General features: G+C 38.7%; 1 protein-coding gene across 1 annotated transcript in view; it reads right to left on the bottom strand.

The window, feature by feature from the left end:
• RBPJ (recombination signal binding protein for immunoglobulin kappa J region) overlaps positions 1-16,597 on the bottom strand; it is a 59,989-nt gene that overhangs the window by 16,468 nt on the left and 26,924 nt on the right. Inside the window, exons 2-3 of the mRNA XM_080637795.1 lie at positions 7,255-7,293; positions 4,110-4,205 (exon numbers count right to left, since the gene is read on the bottom strand). Of these exons, the coding sequence (XP_080493921.1) occupies positions 4,110-4,205; positions 7,255-7,293 (135 nt within the window). The remainder of the gene's footprint in view (positions 1-4,109; positions 4,206-7,254; positions 7,294-16,597) is intronic.

Below are 16,597 nucleotides of genomic sequence, written 5' to 3'. Positions count from 1 at the left end.
CATATAATTTTTCATTACAGCTTTATTCTAAATCAAATCCTTTGAATAGCTATGGCCACTAGGTGGCAATGAAGATCCAGGAGAAATGAGTTTTAACCCACTGACAGAGAGAAAACAAGCCACAACAATTAAAGCACTCTTTTTAAACTAGAGCACAGACAAAAACCTTGGAAAACTATAGCTTACTGAACAAAGACAGAAACTTTCTAAGCTGAGACAATTTTATGTTTGGTTTAAACTACCAAACAAGAAAGAAAGAGTCTGGACACCCACAACTGGAATGGGGTTCCTTACATGCAGTCTCCTAACCTTCAGATACAGACAAGTACAGTATTGGGGCTTTGTCCTTTGTATTTACAAACCCAGAAACTCATGTATAAAAGAGATTAATTATAATTTTTCTATCCAATATAGTGTGAGTAAACCATGAGTATTTCTGATTTTCACAGATGATTAAAGAAAGTATCTTTGATATGTATAAAGTAACTGCTGTAAACAGGTTCTCTCATTAATATTTCTGATGTAAATAGGAATGTAAATATTTATCTGAGAAGCTGGCTTTCAGATAACTACAATGAGCAAATAAGAAAATCAACTCCTTAAAATAACTAATTTAGGTAGTTTCCAGTATTACTGATGGGAAATAAAGTAGGACAATGTTAGGTGGAACAAATGAAAATACTCTTCCTTCAACCTTTGATTTACAAGGCCTACCTCTCTCTCCTTTCACCACAAAACTAAAATAAGACTGAATAGGAGGTAAAAATTCCTCTGAAGTATTAATTTGACATACAGTAAAAAGAAAATCATGTTGGAAGGAAAGGCAGCTGTGTCTGGTTCTTCTGAGCTTGCTCAGAATATTCAGTACCAGAAATAATGCTGGAAAAGCACATAGGATGCAATCTCCTCATGGGGTTTATAACATATTCTCTTAATATCTCTTTTCTATGGTGTGAGCAGAGTGGCAATTCCGTGCTGAACATGCAGTGAAACAACGCAGGACCTTAATGCTGAGTGTTCACACTGTTCAGACTCTGAAGAGATAAGTCTCAGTGAAAGGTAAATATGGAAATAGTGTAAGAAGCACCAGACAAACACCCACACTCATCACTAAACATCACCTGAGTATCAGCTGAATGGTTTTGAAAGATGACAGCCATCCAACAGGACACATTAGGCAAAAAGTCTTAAACTCAACTGAAGTCCACCCCTAAGCTTCTTACCTCCTGGCTTGTCAAACTAAATGACATTAACTTTAAGAAGAGCAAGGCTAGTAACAGTAGTCCACTTGAAGAAAGTGGACATCCTTTCATTACTGTTATTTACAGATAAGTACCAAGAACACGCTCAAATTAATCCAGAAAGTCTCCATCCACATGGCAACAACCTGGAATTGCATTTCTGTAAGGCCTATTTATACCAGACCACACTACATGAGACTGTGCCGTGTACCCTGAGTTTTCAACAGAGTATTTCACTATCTATTAAGCCTCACCAGAACACTGAAAGGTAGTTATTGTGCTAACCTTTAAATTATGCCATGCAACATTTCCTAATGATAAATATTTTCCATGAGCGCACAACAAACAAGGTTTAAAGACTAGAACAAAAGGTAAAAGCTTGTTTAGGGTTTTTTTTAGGTTCTATGTTGAAAGACATAAAACCTAAATTTAAGAAATAATTGAAATTTAAGAAATCTAAGACAAATTTAAGAAGTAATTCCTTTTGTAATGTGACTTCTCAGTTACAAAGATAGTGCAATTTAACTTTTTCTTCAAGGATCAAAATTTAACCAGATTATATCCATGCCATCATTACTGATGCTAACAGTCTGGGAACTAGCAGAACAGCAGCAGAGACAGTTTAAATGCTGTGTTAAAGCATAAGAAAAACTAAAATATTTAAACAGGATAATGAAAGCTTAGTATGTATTCCCAACTTTCATTTCATACCCATACCAGAATGGCAATCAGTTCACTATGACAAAAATCCAAACATTTTCACTCCTAGTCATCTATTGTTGAGTTCTGAAACTCTCTAGACTCATTTGACATGCTCCCATTTTTAAAGAGGTAAATCTAAGATACCTTTCATGAACAAATGCAGCTGTGCTGATAGGCCACTGAACTGCACCTCCTAAAATCTAAAGTGGTAAAAGAATGCCTAATGTCAGTTAGCAATCGTTTCAAGCAGTGGGAAACCAGTAACTAGTTTATTGAGCATTACTAGTACTTTGGTAACATACGTGCCAAAGTGATTTTTAGCTGAATCAAGTGAAATATACACATATATTGAGGGCAACACGAATTTATGGCAATTTACTAATTACACATAGGCACTTCCAGAAACTTTTAGCAAATAACAATTTGAAGCTTTGCTCTGTATTCTTCAGAACACTTATTTAAGCTTTCCAAACTGTAACGGAACTTTGAATTATCAAAATTACTACTTTATCTTTTTATTTTCTCCCTTCTTTCAATGCAACCTGCTCTCCAAAATAATGATACACAGGACAATACTTTGCAAAATGTTCTGTCCTCATGAACTGCTGCAGCCCCTGGAGAACAAACTGACTGAAGTTACAGATACATTGTTTAGAAAATCACTGTCTTATCTGCAGGCACACCCCTCATTTTTTGGGAGTAACATGCTTTACTCATCTGCAGTAATGAGTCAACTATTCAACTCTTGAATGACAACACAATCTGACAAGATAACGATCAGAGACCTCTATACTGCCATGATAAATCTTGTGGGCTGCAAAGGGTTAAAGTTATCATTTACTACTAGTAGTGCCTTGCATTGCAACACTTTTGCATTTAAGTTTGGCAGTGAGCAAAAAGGCTGTATAGTTACAGAGCAGATACGCAGCACACTTGTCTGCTTCCATGCCTTTCCTCCTTCCTGTTTTGCTGGCTTCCCATTTGATTCTCATCAAGAATTGCACAAAAATCTAAAAAACACTTTGAATTAACAGTTCCATGGAGCTACAGAACCTGGACCCTGCCCAAAAGAAAAGGCTAACAGAAAGGACCACACATATCGAAAAGACAAGCAGTCAGGCACAGAATACTGAAGGATAGTTGAAAATATAGTCTGCATCTATGATTCACAGACATCAGGAAGTGTGATTTATATTGGCAGCAATGAATGGAGAACTTTGCAGGCTTAATTCTAACATTCCTGTTTTCTAACACTTTCATGTATAAGTATGTTAAAATCTCAAATCTCAGAAAACTGTGAAAAAACATAACGATGCAACAGGGCACAAGAGTGAGTGTAAAAGTAAGGTTAAAACTTCAAAACCATTAACGTACGAAATGCGTGGTCTTTTGTGATGAAAAAATATTAATAATAAAAATATCTGAAAACTAACCAAAGACTGCACTTCTTATTTTAGTGAAGTTGAAGGTAGAAAAATACAGTTTATACTTAAAATTCTATTTTACCATGAGCGGACTAGAAATCTGCATCTGAAGGACCATCCTATTTGCTTCCACTAGTCATTAAATAAAAATATCACATAGAGAAGACTGCAGGAAATTCACCTTTACCTAAAAAGCATTCATCTTCATGTTTACAGATTCCATCCTTTAGAGAACTACCTATTACTGTAAGTTGTACTGTACTGATTTTTACAAGAGAATGTTAAGGAACCATAAATATGGTTATGATTGACCTGTTATTATTTTAAAGCTATTACAAATCTGATTCAGAAGAATATCTTACTGAGGCTGGTAATTTCCCTTTCATATTAATTTGAAATTACTCAAGAAAAACCTCCTGTACAAATAGTCACCATTGATCACCTTGCTTACTCCAAACTTAAAATGGAAGATTTAAAATTAGAGCCATTTTAGTTCAATAGAAGAAAAACTTCATGCACAGATAGAGAACCTGTGGGTAGAAATAGGCATCACCACACAAAATTGCCACAGGTTTGCAGCTTTTGTTACATAATCAGATGATCTCAGGAACACATTCTGGCTTACGCTTCTTCAGGCTATAGTATGATCTGAGGAATTCTACACCTACTACATACCAGACCACATGCTACAGTTTCCCTAGCTGGGAACTCTAGAGGAAGCCAGGAAAGAATAGAAACTTACCTTTTTTCATTTCCATACGACTTCTGAGCAACTTTTGCATGGAGTATTAGCACTGTTTGATCACCTCGCTCCTTCAGGTAATTTCGCATTGCTTCCCTAAAAATTAAAAGACAAAATAAGCTTTGAAAATTCATTTGTTTTGTTTATAATTATAATTATCCAAAGAAAATTTTAAGACAAAAACCCCCAATACCTGAAGTTCCAAAAAGTCAACCATTAATAGCATCAAGATGAGTTTGCTTTGGTTTTTAAGACAATCACACAGCAAAAAGCAGCAACTCTCTTGCATGAAGCTAGCAGTAAGGTTCTGTGGTCATTTTTACAAGTACTACATTTTCCAGAACAGATGCTTGTGACGTAAAATTGTATCAATGCCAATGACTACGCCACATATAAAGTCCATGCCACAAATACTTGATTAGAACACACTTTATTAATTGAATATTGTCTCCTTAACCAACTTAGATAGTAAAAAAAAAAGTTAGATTCTCCAGCTTATCATTTCATCTGGTTTTCTAGAGGAAGTCTCTACTTCCTGCACACAATTGGGTAAAAAAAAAAATTAATTAGATTTTCTATCGTTCAACATCACTGTAATGACAGACGTCATATAAAAGCTGTAATTACCTTAAACACACCAACAGTGATTCCTTGAGAGAAGTAAGAGAACAATACACTCTATCATTCTTCTGTATAATAATCTAACTGTTCATTAAGCAGCATGCCAAATTCAACACCCTGGGCTTTAGCTGTGTCGGAGTGCTGACAGGAACACTTGTAAGTTCCTGGAGGAGCTTTTGTGGGTTGAATGCCCACCAATGTGCTCATCTTCAAAGTCATCAATCAGAGAAACAAATTATGAATTTTAAGGAAGTTATATGAAGAGATGAAACCCAACAGATGAAAGCTTTTTTTGTTGTCATTTTGTTTGGGTGTTTTTTGTTGCTGTTTGGGGTTTTTTGTTTTGTTTTGGGTCGGTTTGTTTTTTCAAACTGTACCCAAATGTTGAGTTCTCTTTGGACAGATCCAGAAAACCAAACATTTCCAGTGAAAAAAAGATGGAATATTTTGGATGGAAGCAGTATTTTGTTCACAAGGCCTTTTCCAAAAGAAATCCCCACAGACAGTTTCACAGGGGAACGCAAGTAGGTGGGGGGTGTTGGACAACAACAATCCAGCTTTGTTAATGATGTTTTGTAAATTCTTGCATTTGTCACGTCTGCATAAGACAGTGACCAGTGTGTGAAATTATCTCTGTAAACAGCAAGATACAAGAGCAAAGACTTGAATTTCTGTTTTAAATTTGAACTAACTTGATCTATGTGTATTTGACATTGGTAAAATCAACATTTATCCATGAAAGCACAGCTGGAAGATCTATCCCAAAGCATGCAGACTTACTTTTATGTACAACCACTGTTTAAGAATACATTTTAAACCACAATGCATAATTCACTGTGAAATCATTATTATACATTTCATTATGATATTATTAGTTGCATGTAAGTGGTTTAAAAACTTGTTATGTGACAATTCAAAATACTATTAAGAACAGTGTCATACTAAATTTAGAACATCTGTCATACTGAAATCTTTTGACTTGACTATTATTTAAAAAAACACCAGCAACCCGCGCACACAAACGCTAGGTGCTAGTTAATGTTTATTTAGCACTGTAAGAGGATGAAATTCTGCCTTTTCTACTGGTCTGTTGTTACAGTGGACTTGTACAATCCAAGCTCCTAAGAGAACTACAAATATTCCCCTCAGACCCCTCCCACTGATAAAGAAAATACATAACCATTGTAATTCTTACACAACATTTTTCTTTTATTAAATCTTAAAACTCTCTACGAATGTAGTATTCCCACAGTTTACATCTAAAAACAACTAGCACAGTATGATCAAAGTAGGGCTGCTCTGCTGAAACTTGCATGATGATAAACAGATTATTAGACAAACAGGACTGCATTTACACAGAGGCAGAATAATTTCCCAATAATTGAACTAAATGCCTTTAAGGGTTTACAGATACATTTTTGTAGCATTATGTAAACCAATCACACTCTTAAAAATGTGTTAAGGTTTTTCCATTGTTTGTTTCCAGCCTCTAGCAGTACAGAAAAGGTTTACAAGTCACTGAAGGATGGCTAGCAGTTCCCAGCTGCATATTCACAGGAAAGAGTACCTGGCATATCTAGTAGCTAAAATCCTGCACATGAAATTTAGAGTCACTACAGTTATAGAAAACTTATTTAAAAGACCTTACACTGAACAGTCATTATTTCTGTTGTTCTTTTAAAATCACAGAAGATAAATTCTGTCAGTAACTTCACAGTGATACTAAGATGCTACCGATGAAGATAGAAACCAGTTCATTATTTAAAATTTAGTATTCTTAAATATCCCTGAAAATAGGTAGGCCAATGGGAAACAGGAATGTTTGTTCAATTACTTATAAGTCAGTGTAGATAAATTTTGCATTGAAATGAAGTTTAACAATACACAAGCTAACCTGAAGCTTATCCAGAAACATGATGAGACAGATATACCCAACACAAAATGTAAATCCTCCTCCCCACCCTGAGCTTTACACGAGGCATCATAATTTCATTCAAAATATACGCAGGCCAGAGTGATGTCTTTATACAGCACTATTACCACACAGAACTATTGAAAAATTGCACACCTATCGTACTTCAAGCAGACAGTGGATTATAAACTCAGTAGCTACTTTAGATCAGCACAGTTTGTGGCACAGAGTAATGAACATTTGCACAGACTGTGTTAGAACAATGGTGACTACCTGACAGATTCTGGTGTACATACTTCCAGGCAGACCAGAAGCAAATCAGGCACTGTACTTCAATCACTCTAAACACTTTCCAGAATGGTCTGACTTGATGGTACTAATTGATGCTTTCCCTGACTGTTCAGGTTTCGTCAAAAACTGGTTAAGATCACTCCTTGACAGTACTGTGTTCATTTTGCTTCTACCTGCTGCATGACAGCAGTAACACAACAACCGAATTTTGGCACTAAGAAGTGCTTTAGCAAGCCAAAATTTTTAAACTTAGAAATCCTTCTGAGAATGAAAAGGGTAACTTTATAAAACTGTTAAAAACAGACTTTCTTTGATGCTTACCTGGTAAGCCGTTTTGGTTGAGGTCGCTCTCCAAATTTCCTGGAAAAAAAAGAAGATGCTAATTTAAAGGTGCTTAGTCATAATTTTGCAGTGAAATACTATCCCAATTTTACAATTTTTGAAAATGTATTGACATTTGATGTCTTTTCATTGTAATTTCCCGGAGAGGTTACTATTAAAGTATCAACCACCTCCTAGAAATAGCTTTGTCCACAATAGCACGGAGGGGTTTCTTTATTTGGAACACTGGATGACCTTCTTTGCTAAAGTCACATTTACTTCCTCTCTGAATCAGTTTTGAAAAGTTCAGATATCACAATTATGTAAATAGCCCAGGGATCTCTGCCACAGCACTGACCAGAAGTGCCAACAAAAAGCAGTTATTATCACCATACAGAAATCAACAGACTAATCTCCAAGTTGACAAATCACAGTGAATGCTTCCCATGAGGACAATTCCTCATAAATTTGCTTATCCTTACTGACTTCTCACAAAAAGGATGACCATATATTTCATACGTGCTGATACAGAATTGTAAGAAAAATCTCCCTCGCGGAATGTAGCCAAGCATGATCCAGAAATACCCTGTTATACATTGTTTTCTTAGCCATAAGGCATAATGTGTTCTGAGGCAAAGCTTTAACACTGTTCATGACAGAGAGGATGCTCCTTACATGCAGTTAAGACTTTCCACAAAAGTATTTATTCATGTAAGACACTGAGTTTACACAGGACAGAAACATTTTCATTAACAAAAACATCCTCAGATTAAACTAAAATGACCAGGTAAAAAACCTGAAAAAAGAAAGGCTATATGCTGCAATGTACATCAACGTGGCACAGAAGTACAACCACAGCTAAAATAAGGAAAAAGAGGGAAGTTAGGGGAAAAAAAAAAAAAAAAAAAGAAACAAAAGAAAAAAGGAAAGGATAAAAGATAGAGGTAGATTTAGCTTAACACCTTTCTATCTAAAAATAAGCTGAGGCATAAGAGACTCTGCTTCTGCTGCCAATGTTCATAAATATCTCTATAACTTGGCAAACTCTTTTGTAAGTAGTCACATCTTTGCTTTTACACTTCCGGGATAGTGAAAACCTTCCCCTGTCCTAATATTGCCCTACAACAGTGTTGGAGGCTCTCTAGGACAAGAAGTACTTCATCATTAAATGATGAAATGAGAAATTCCACTGTTGATGCCGAGGATTTGTCCTGAACTCTACAGCAACCAGTGGTGGAATGATTTGATGTATTCCAATTTCATATGAGTAACTCCAGAAATGCACAAAGTAAAAATGCAGAGCTAACAGCACTATATACAGTTGAGCAGAACAGCACTGAAAAGAGTGACAAGAACATTCAGCAAATTCTGAAGTTATCTTTCACAACTTGAGAAATTAATCTTCTAAAGTACTAGCAGTCTTTCCTATGCAGAAGAAAAGAATAAGTAAGATGAAATCAAATTATTTCTTTTCAGTTTAAACAATGAAATTAAAATTTACATTTCCAATCAGAGAGAAGCTCCTTTCACATTGTACTTAGTTATTGTTAGCATACTGTTCACTTGTTTGGCTTTATTTTAACTTCAAATGAAACAATGAAACCAAAATTTTTGTTGCAAGATTTGTTTCCATGTATTTTCGATTTTGAGATGTATGGGACATGTGCTTCATTACTATTTTCCTCTGTGGTATGTATCACTGCATTATCATATTTGCAATGCAGAAAGGTTACAAGAAAACTGAAACAGTTTTGCCATTTTGCAGCCAGAAGGTTATATCCCAAAGCCTATCTGCTTATCTTTCAGGATCAGTCTAGTGTTATCTCCCAAGCACACCCTGTGCCTCTGATTTTCCCCAGATAACAGTGTGAGTAGGTGTGTGCATCCCACCTCACTGTTCTCCCTTGAAGACCTAGGATCATTAAATCTGGCAGAGGATTCACCTGTCTGTGACTCACTGACTAGACAACAGATTATCTTTAAGCAATAATTTACAATATCCCTATAGGTTAGCTGCCTTATCTGGAGTAGAACTAGAGTCTTTGTTTCAATCCCTCTGCACATTTTAACTCACCAAGAAAAAGGTTAAGAGGTGCCTATTCTGGAGCAAAGGAGACACTGCACACACCACACACCACACTTGCTTATACCATGGTCAAGAGATCCCATGCAAGATGAGGACACTAGTACCTCAGAAACCACATTAACACAGAAAAAACCACCCAGAAAAAATCTTACACTCCCATAAGGCAATATCTAGCCATGCAGAAGTCTGAGCATAGATGATTCAGTCCTCTTGCACATACAGTTACTGCTGCCTAAAAAACTTTATTAATAATAGAGGCATCTACACACAAAAAAAGAAGCCATTACTTAGAGAAATAAACACCCTATCTTTCTTTAGTCAACTCCTGAATATACCACACAGGAAAAAACACCAAAATTCCCATTCTTCAGAGGCAGAGCTAAAACACTATGTCATTCTGAAGCTGCACAGGGTAAACCCGGATCACCTGATGCTCAGTGCACCACCATTATACTTCAACATGCCAACTTTCCCTAGCCTCCTCCATCCAAAATAAAGTTAGTGATGTCACTGTAATCAACTTGCGAACCTGTATAAAAGCTACCTTTAGCAACATAAACCTTCCAAGACATTATGCAAACTAAATTTGGTAGATCTTTTATTATTCATAGAGTCATAGAATGGTTTAGGTTGGAAGGGACCCAAAAGATCATCTCATTCCAACCCCCCTGCCATGGGCAGGGACACCTTCCACTAGACTAGGTTGCTCCAAGCCCCCTCCAACCTGGCCATGAGAACTTTCAGGGATGTGGCACCTACAACTTCTCTGAGCAACCTGTGCCAGTGTCTCACCACTCTGATAGTAAAGAATTTATTCCTAATATCTAATTTGTATCTACTCTCTGCCATCTTAGTGCCATTCCTCCTTGTCCTATCACTACATATCCATGTAAAAAGTCCCCCTTCAGATTTCTTGTACGCCCTCTTTTAGTATTGGAAGACATTAGAGGGAGGAGCAAAGCAGGAATAAATTATACATTCATAGTTACGGAAAGTCCAACTTTTTACTATCTCTGAATTAAATTCAGCTACTTTTTCCTCAGTAATGTTATCTTGATGGCCAGTTGATGGTTATGTACCCTAGCCTTCATGTTACTGAACAGCACTTTCCCGTATCATAGAATTATAGAATAGTTAGGGTTGGAAAGGACCTTCAGATCATCTAGTTCCAACCCCCCTGCCATGGGCAGGGACACCCCACACTAAACCATGCCACCCAAGGCCTCATCCAACCTGGCCTTGAATACTGCCAGGGATGGAGCATTCACAACCTCCCTGGGCAACCCATGCCAGTGCCTCACCACCCTCTCAGTAAAGAACTTCTTCTTTATATCCAGTCTAAACTTCCCCTGTTTAACTTTTAACCTGTTACCCCTTGTTCTATCACTACAGTCCCTAATGAAGAGTCCCTCCCCAGCACCCTTGTAGGCCCCCTTCAGATACTGGAAGACTGCTATGAGGTCTCCACGCAGCCTTCTCTTCTCCAGGCTCAACAGCCCCAACTTTCTCAGCCTGTCTCCATACAGGAGGTGCTCCAGTCCCCTCATCATCCTCGTGGCCCTCCTCTGGACTTGTTCCAACAGTTCCATGTCCTTTTTATGTTGAGGACACCAGAACTGCACACAATACTCCAAGGGAGGTCTCACAAGAGCAGAGTAGAGGGGCAGGATGACCTGCTGGTCACGCTCCTTTTGATGCAGCCCAGGATACAGTTGGCTCTCTGGGCTGCGAGCACACACTGAAGCCGGCTCATGTTCATTTTCTCATCAACCAACACCCCCAAGTCTTTCTCTGCAGGGCTGCTCTGAGTCTCTTCTCTGCCCAACCTGTAGCTGTGCCTGGGATTGCTCCGACCCAGGTGGAGGACCTTGCACTTGGCATGGTTAAACTTCATAAGGTTGGCATCAGCCCACCTCACAAGTGGGTCGAGGTCCCTCTGGATGGCATCCCTTCCCTCCAGCGTATCAACCGAACCACACAGCTTGGTGTCATTGGCAAACTTGCTGAGGGCGCACTCAATCCCACTGTCCATGTCACCAACAAAGATGTTGAACAAGACCGGTCCCAACACCGATCCCTGAGGGACACCACTCGTTACTGGTCTCCAGATGGACATTGAGCCACTGACCACAACTCTTTGCGTGCGGCCATCCAGCCAGTTCTTCATCCACCGAGTGGTCCACCCATCAAATTGATGTCTCTCCAATTTAGAGACAAGGATGTCATGTGGGACAGTGTCAAAGGCTTTCCACAAGTCCAGGTAGATGACGTCAACTGCTCTGCCCCTGTCCATCAGTTTCATAGCCCCATCATAGAAGGCCACCAAATTGGTCAGGCAGGATTTCCCCTTAGTGAAGCCATGCTGGCTGTCACCAACCACCTCCTTGTTTTTCATGTGCCTTAGCATGCCTTCCAGGAGAATCTGCTCCAAGAGTTTGCCAGGCACAGAGGTGACACTGACTGGTCTGTAATTCCCCAGGTCATCCATTTTTCCTTTCTTAAAAATGGGGGTTATATTTCCCTTTTTCCAGTCATCAGGAACTTCACCTGACTGCCATGATTTTTCAAATATGATGGCCAGTGGCTTAGCAACTTCACTCGCCAGCTCCTTCAGGACCCACAGATGGATTTCATCAGGTCCCATGGACTTCTGTACGTTCGGGTTTTTAAGATGGTCTCGAACCAGATCCTCTCCTACAGTGGGACTAGGGTCTTCATTCTCACAGTCCCTGCATCTGCCTTCCAAGACTTAGGTGGTGCGGTCAGAGACTTCGCCAGTGAAGACCGAGGCAAAGAAGTCATTAAGAACCTCAGCCTTCTGCAAATCCAGGGTAGCCAGTTCTCCCGATATCTTCCGGAGGGGGCCTACATTGTCCCTAGTCTGTCTTTTATTCACTACGTACCCATAGAATCCCTTCCTGTTATCCTTAACATCCCTAGCCAAGCTTAATTCTAACTGGGCCTTAGCCTTCCTCACCCGGTCCCTAGCTTCCCGGATGACATCCCTGTATTCTTCCCAGGCTGCCTGTCCCTTCTTCCACCTTCTATAAGCCTCTTTTTTCCTTTGAATTTTCCTCAGCAGCTCCTTATCCATCCAAGGAGGTCTCCTGGCCCTCCTGCTGCACTTCCTTCTAGTTGGGATGCAACACTCCTGAGCTTGGAGCAGGTGATCCTTGAATAACAACCAACAGTCTTGGGCCCCCCTGCCCTCTAGGGCTATATCCCATGGAACCTTACTAAGCAGGCTCCTGAAGAGGCCAAAGTGTGCTCTCTTGAAGTCCAGCGCAGCGAGCTTGCTGCACTCTCTTTTCACTGTCCTGAGGATCTCGAATTTGACCATCTCGTGGTCGCTGCAACCAAGGCTGCCCAGGAGCGTCACATTTCCAACCAGCCCTTCCCTGTTGGTGAGCACGAGGTCAAGCATGGCACCTCTCCTTGTCGGCTCCTCTATTACTTGCAGAAGGAAGTTGTCTTCCACACAATCGAGGAACCTCCTGGATTGCTTGTGCCAGGCCATATCATCACTCCAACAGATATCAGGGTGGTTGAAGTCCCCCATGAGAACAAGGCCTGTGAGCGTGAGGCTTTTCCTATCTGTCTATAGAGTGCTTTGTCTGCAGATTCCTCTTGATCAGGCAGTCTGTAACAGATCCCCACAGTAATGTCTTCCATCACTGTCCTCTCTTTAACCCTGACCCACAAACTCTTTGTCGACTGCTCACCTGTCCCCAGACAGAGTTCCATGCTCTCCAGCCTATCCCTAACATAAATAGCAACTCCCCCTCCCCGCCTGCCAGGCCTGTCTTTTCTAAAGAGCCTGTAACCTTCCATTCCAACACTTCAGTCATAGGAGCCACCCCCCCATGTTTCTGTGATGCCTGTTATATCATACCCCCGTAGATGTGCACACATCTCTAATTCCTCGTTTGCTCCCCATGCTACGGGCGTTTGCATAGAGGCATCTGAGCAGAGCTCCAAATGAAGCCGGCTCATTGGCTGGAGTGGCTGGAATATCTCTACATTGCTCCGAGCATTTATCACCTCAAATATCACCTCAAAGTATCAAGTATCACCTCAAAATAATTTCAAAGATCCCATAAACGTTCCTCAGAACTAAGAACTCTAACTGACCCACAAACCACTTTCATCACTAGACATCTTCATAGAGGAAACTATATTTTGGTAAAAAAGAACGTGACTGTACAGGAATGCTATAAATCAAATTATTTAAATAAGTATTCAATAAGTACATGAGTAAGGTTGATTGACATAATATTCTTACACATCCAATAAAAAAAAAAAAAATCTCCATAGCTCAATAGCAACAACCAAACAAGTTAGAATTCAAGAAAGATTAAGAAAGGAATAGGAAACACAAACATTAGTATGTCACAGCATTATTCTGCCACACACTCACAGTCCTGAAAACTGCCTGCTGTTCACTGAAAACATAGGGGAAAAAAGTTCCTCGGAGTAATAAAACATACCACAAAAGTCAATATGGATGATCAACAGCTTTCATATGCAATTGGTTAAAACATTTCAGCTTTTAATGAGAGTGAGCACACAAGAGAAAAGTGACAAAGACGTAGGAGACTAATATAAGATACGTAAAATGTGAAAAAGAGATGGCTGTTCTCCGCCTTGCAAACACCGGAACTGGAAAATATATCTATCTGAAAATTTCATTTTAGAATAAAAATATTTTCCCTTGCTCTACAAACCTGGTTATAACTAAGTTATGAAACATACTGCTACAGGATATTGTGAAGGCTAAAGCACAAATGGACTCAAAAGATTAAGCAGAAGTCTGGTACAGAACTCCATTAGCTTCTACTAAGCATGATGACCTATTTTTTATAACCTTGTTCTCAGGAAAACCTGAACCATTCTCTATCAGCAGCGAAGAAGTTACCAGGAGGGAAAAAAAAAAACAACAAATCAACCCAGTCTACATTTAGTCTCTTTTACATTCTTAAACTTCCATCACTGATGACTACAAGGCACAGTCCAGTGAAATACTTCTACAAACCAGGTACATTCAACAGCAGCAATTGCATCCAGGATGCCAGATTTTCAGTCGTGTTGGAAAACTCAAAACATACAAACAACACATGAAAAAACGAACCATTTAATGGTTCACCTGGTTTATTCATTCCTTATGTTTGCAAACTTGATAGAGATACCTCTATTGACAACATAATCTGAAGTACAAAAACTGTCAGTAACTACGCTGCAGAAGAAAAGACCGAGGGCTTTTGCTTTTTCTGATGTTAGGACAGCTCATCTGAAAGTGCAAGAAACACATTATCTATGGTTTTGTACTAAATGACAGACATTGTACAAGTGATGACTGCTGTTATTTCAAACTTTTGTGTTTCACTGGCATGTTGAAAAACAGGCCGATTCAGACATTTCAAGGTTACCCGTCAGAGACGACAGAGACTGCACTATTTTTCTTGCATAGGTTTTCCCTGGATTTCACTGTTCTGGAATTTCTCTTGATATTTACTATTTCTAGACCTCTTCTTTGTTTACATCTTGAAAATTTGCAGATTGATGGATAACAGAAGGATACAGTAATGTATCACAGTTCTATTCTTACAGTGGTTATTAAACAAGCTAAATATATGTAATTTTAAATCCTAATTATAAGTTATATATCATTATATCTGAATGCTCACCAAGTCCCTTTTTTTATTTTACTATCCAAGAGTCACCACTGTTTCAGGTGCACTGTACTAGAACTCTGGACATACGGTCGAGTTGCCATTTTAATTCACAAAACAAAAAAAGCTTGCTAATTCAGTTCAGGACAAACTGTATTTTATTAGTATTTCCCTATCACACTGCACTGCAAACCTGAGTGTGAGCATTTAGTCACACCATAATCACTTGCTGCAGCAGCAAGTTCTACTTGTTCTAGTAATTCTTTTCCCAGTGTTTTCTCTAGCTAGTAGTTTCTATTCCATTATTTTCATGTATTTTGTTTTCTGATGCTTTGCATATATTAACTTCACTTCCTCATTTTGCACTGTAGGCATAACTTTACTCCCACATCATGTCCCATATCAGTCTTCTTTTCAAGTCCATCCTTTTCATTTCACAAGTCCCAGTTTGCTGTTCAAACTTCTATTCGAACTTCTTTTCCCCATTCAGAGAATGGGAAATAAACTTACTCTTTTTACCTCTTTACTGACATCAAGTAACTATGGAAATGAACAACTGCACTAACATTAATCTTCCAAGTACACTAACTAGTTTTGCTCAAGCTTTTAATATTCTTAGGCTAGGTAAAAGCATGACACAACATATAGAGTGTTTCAAATATTTTCATGAAATATCAGAATACCAAATCCTGTTTGGAATTCCTCGCTCAGATACAATAGGTACTATGTTATAGTTTTCTATGGCTGCAGGAATGTGACTGTCCATTGCTTCCAGCATCTACAACGAAACACAAAGGCAATCTATAACTTATTTTTCTTTACTAAAAGTATCAAACTTTTTTCCTATTATACAGTCTTACTTTCTAGAGATAAGCATAATTGTAAGGGCTGAATTGCCTTTTTTTTCTTTTTTTTTTTTTTCAATGGTTCTACACTTCAAGTCAACTTTGGAAGGAAAAATAAAAATTAACCAGAGATGTGCCATTTTCAAGAAAAAAAAAAAAGTATAAATAAATAAAAAAATCACATGCTATGCCATCCTCAACTTTGAATATTTGTAGTCGCTAAACAGCTCTAGCATCCTCCTGAGTGGAATATGAACTTCAAATCCTTCCGGTATTGGCCTTCAGCCAAGAACATCCTTTTCACAGTCCCTCATAAATTCCATTCACCTTTATTTACCGAGCACAGAAGCCTTAAAAAATATTTCAACAACATTCAAATAGAGGCAAACTTCAGTCATTTGCCTTAAGAATTCTATCTTCAGTTGGCCTATAGACTGACACCACTCCTGGCATCTAGTAGGAACAGCATGGATCTTTCTGTAAATAATGCTCTCCAGAGAGGCAAAACCAAGAGAGTTGTCAAATTTGAATACAGCAGGAATAACAGCTGAGCAGAAAGCAAGCATGTTGGAGAGGCCCATGTGGGGGGAACAGCAGGAAGAATGAGGACTGAGAATGGGAAGACATGAGCGGCAAATTAGGACTTGCTAGGTGAGAAGAATGGGACTGAGAACATTGTGGGAGAAGAGGCACCAGAAAAGCCTGTGGCAAGACAAAATATTCAAATTTAACTCAAGAATATA

This window comes from Psittacula echo (assembly GCF_963264785.1).
Source record: "Psittacula echo genome assembly, chromosome: 1".
Lineage (NCBI taxonomy): Eukaryota > Metazoa > Chordata > Aves > Psittaciformes > Psittacidae > Psittacula > Psittacula echo.
The sequence above is the reverse complement of the archived record's forward strand: the minus strand, read 5'-3'. Positions and strand labels throughout refer to the sequence as shown.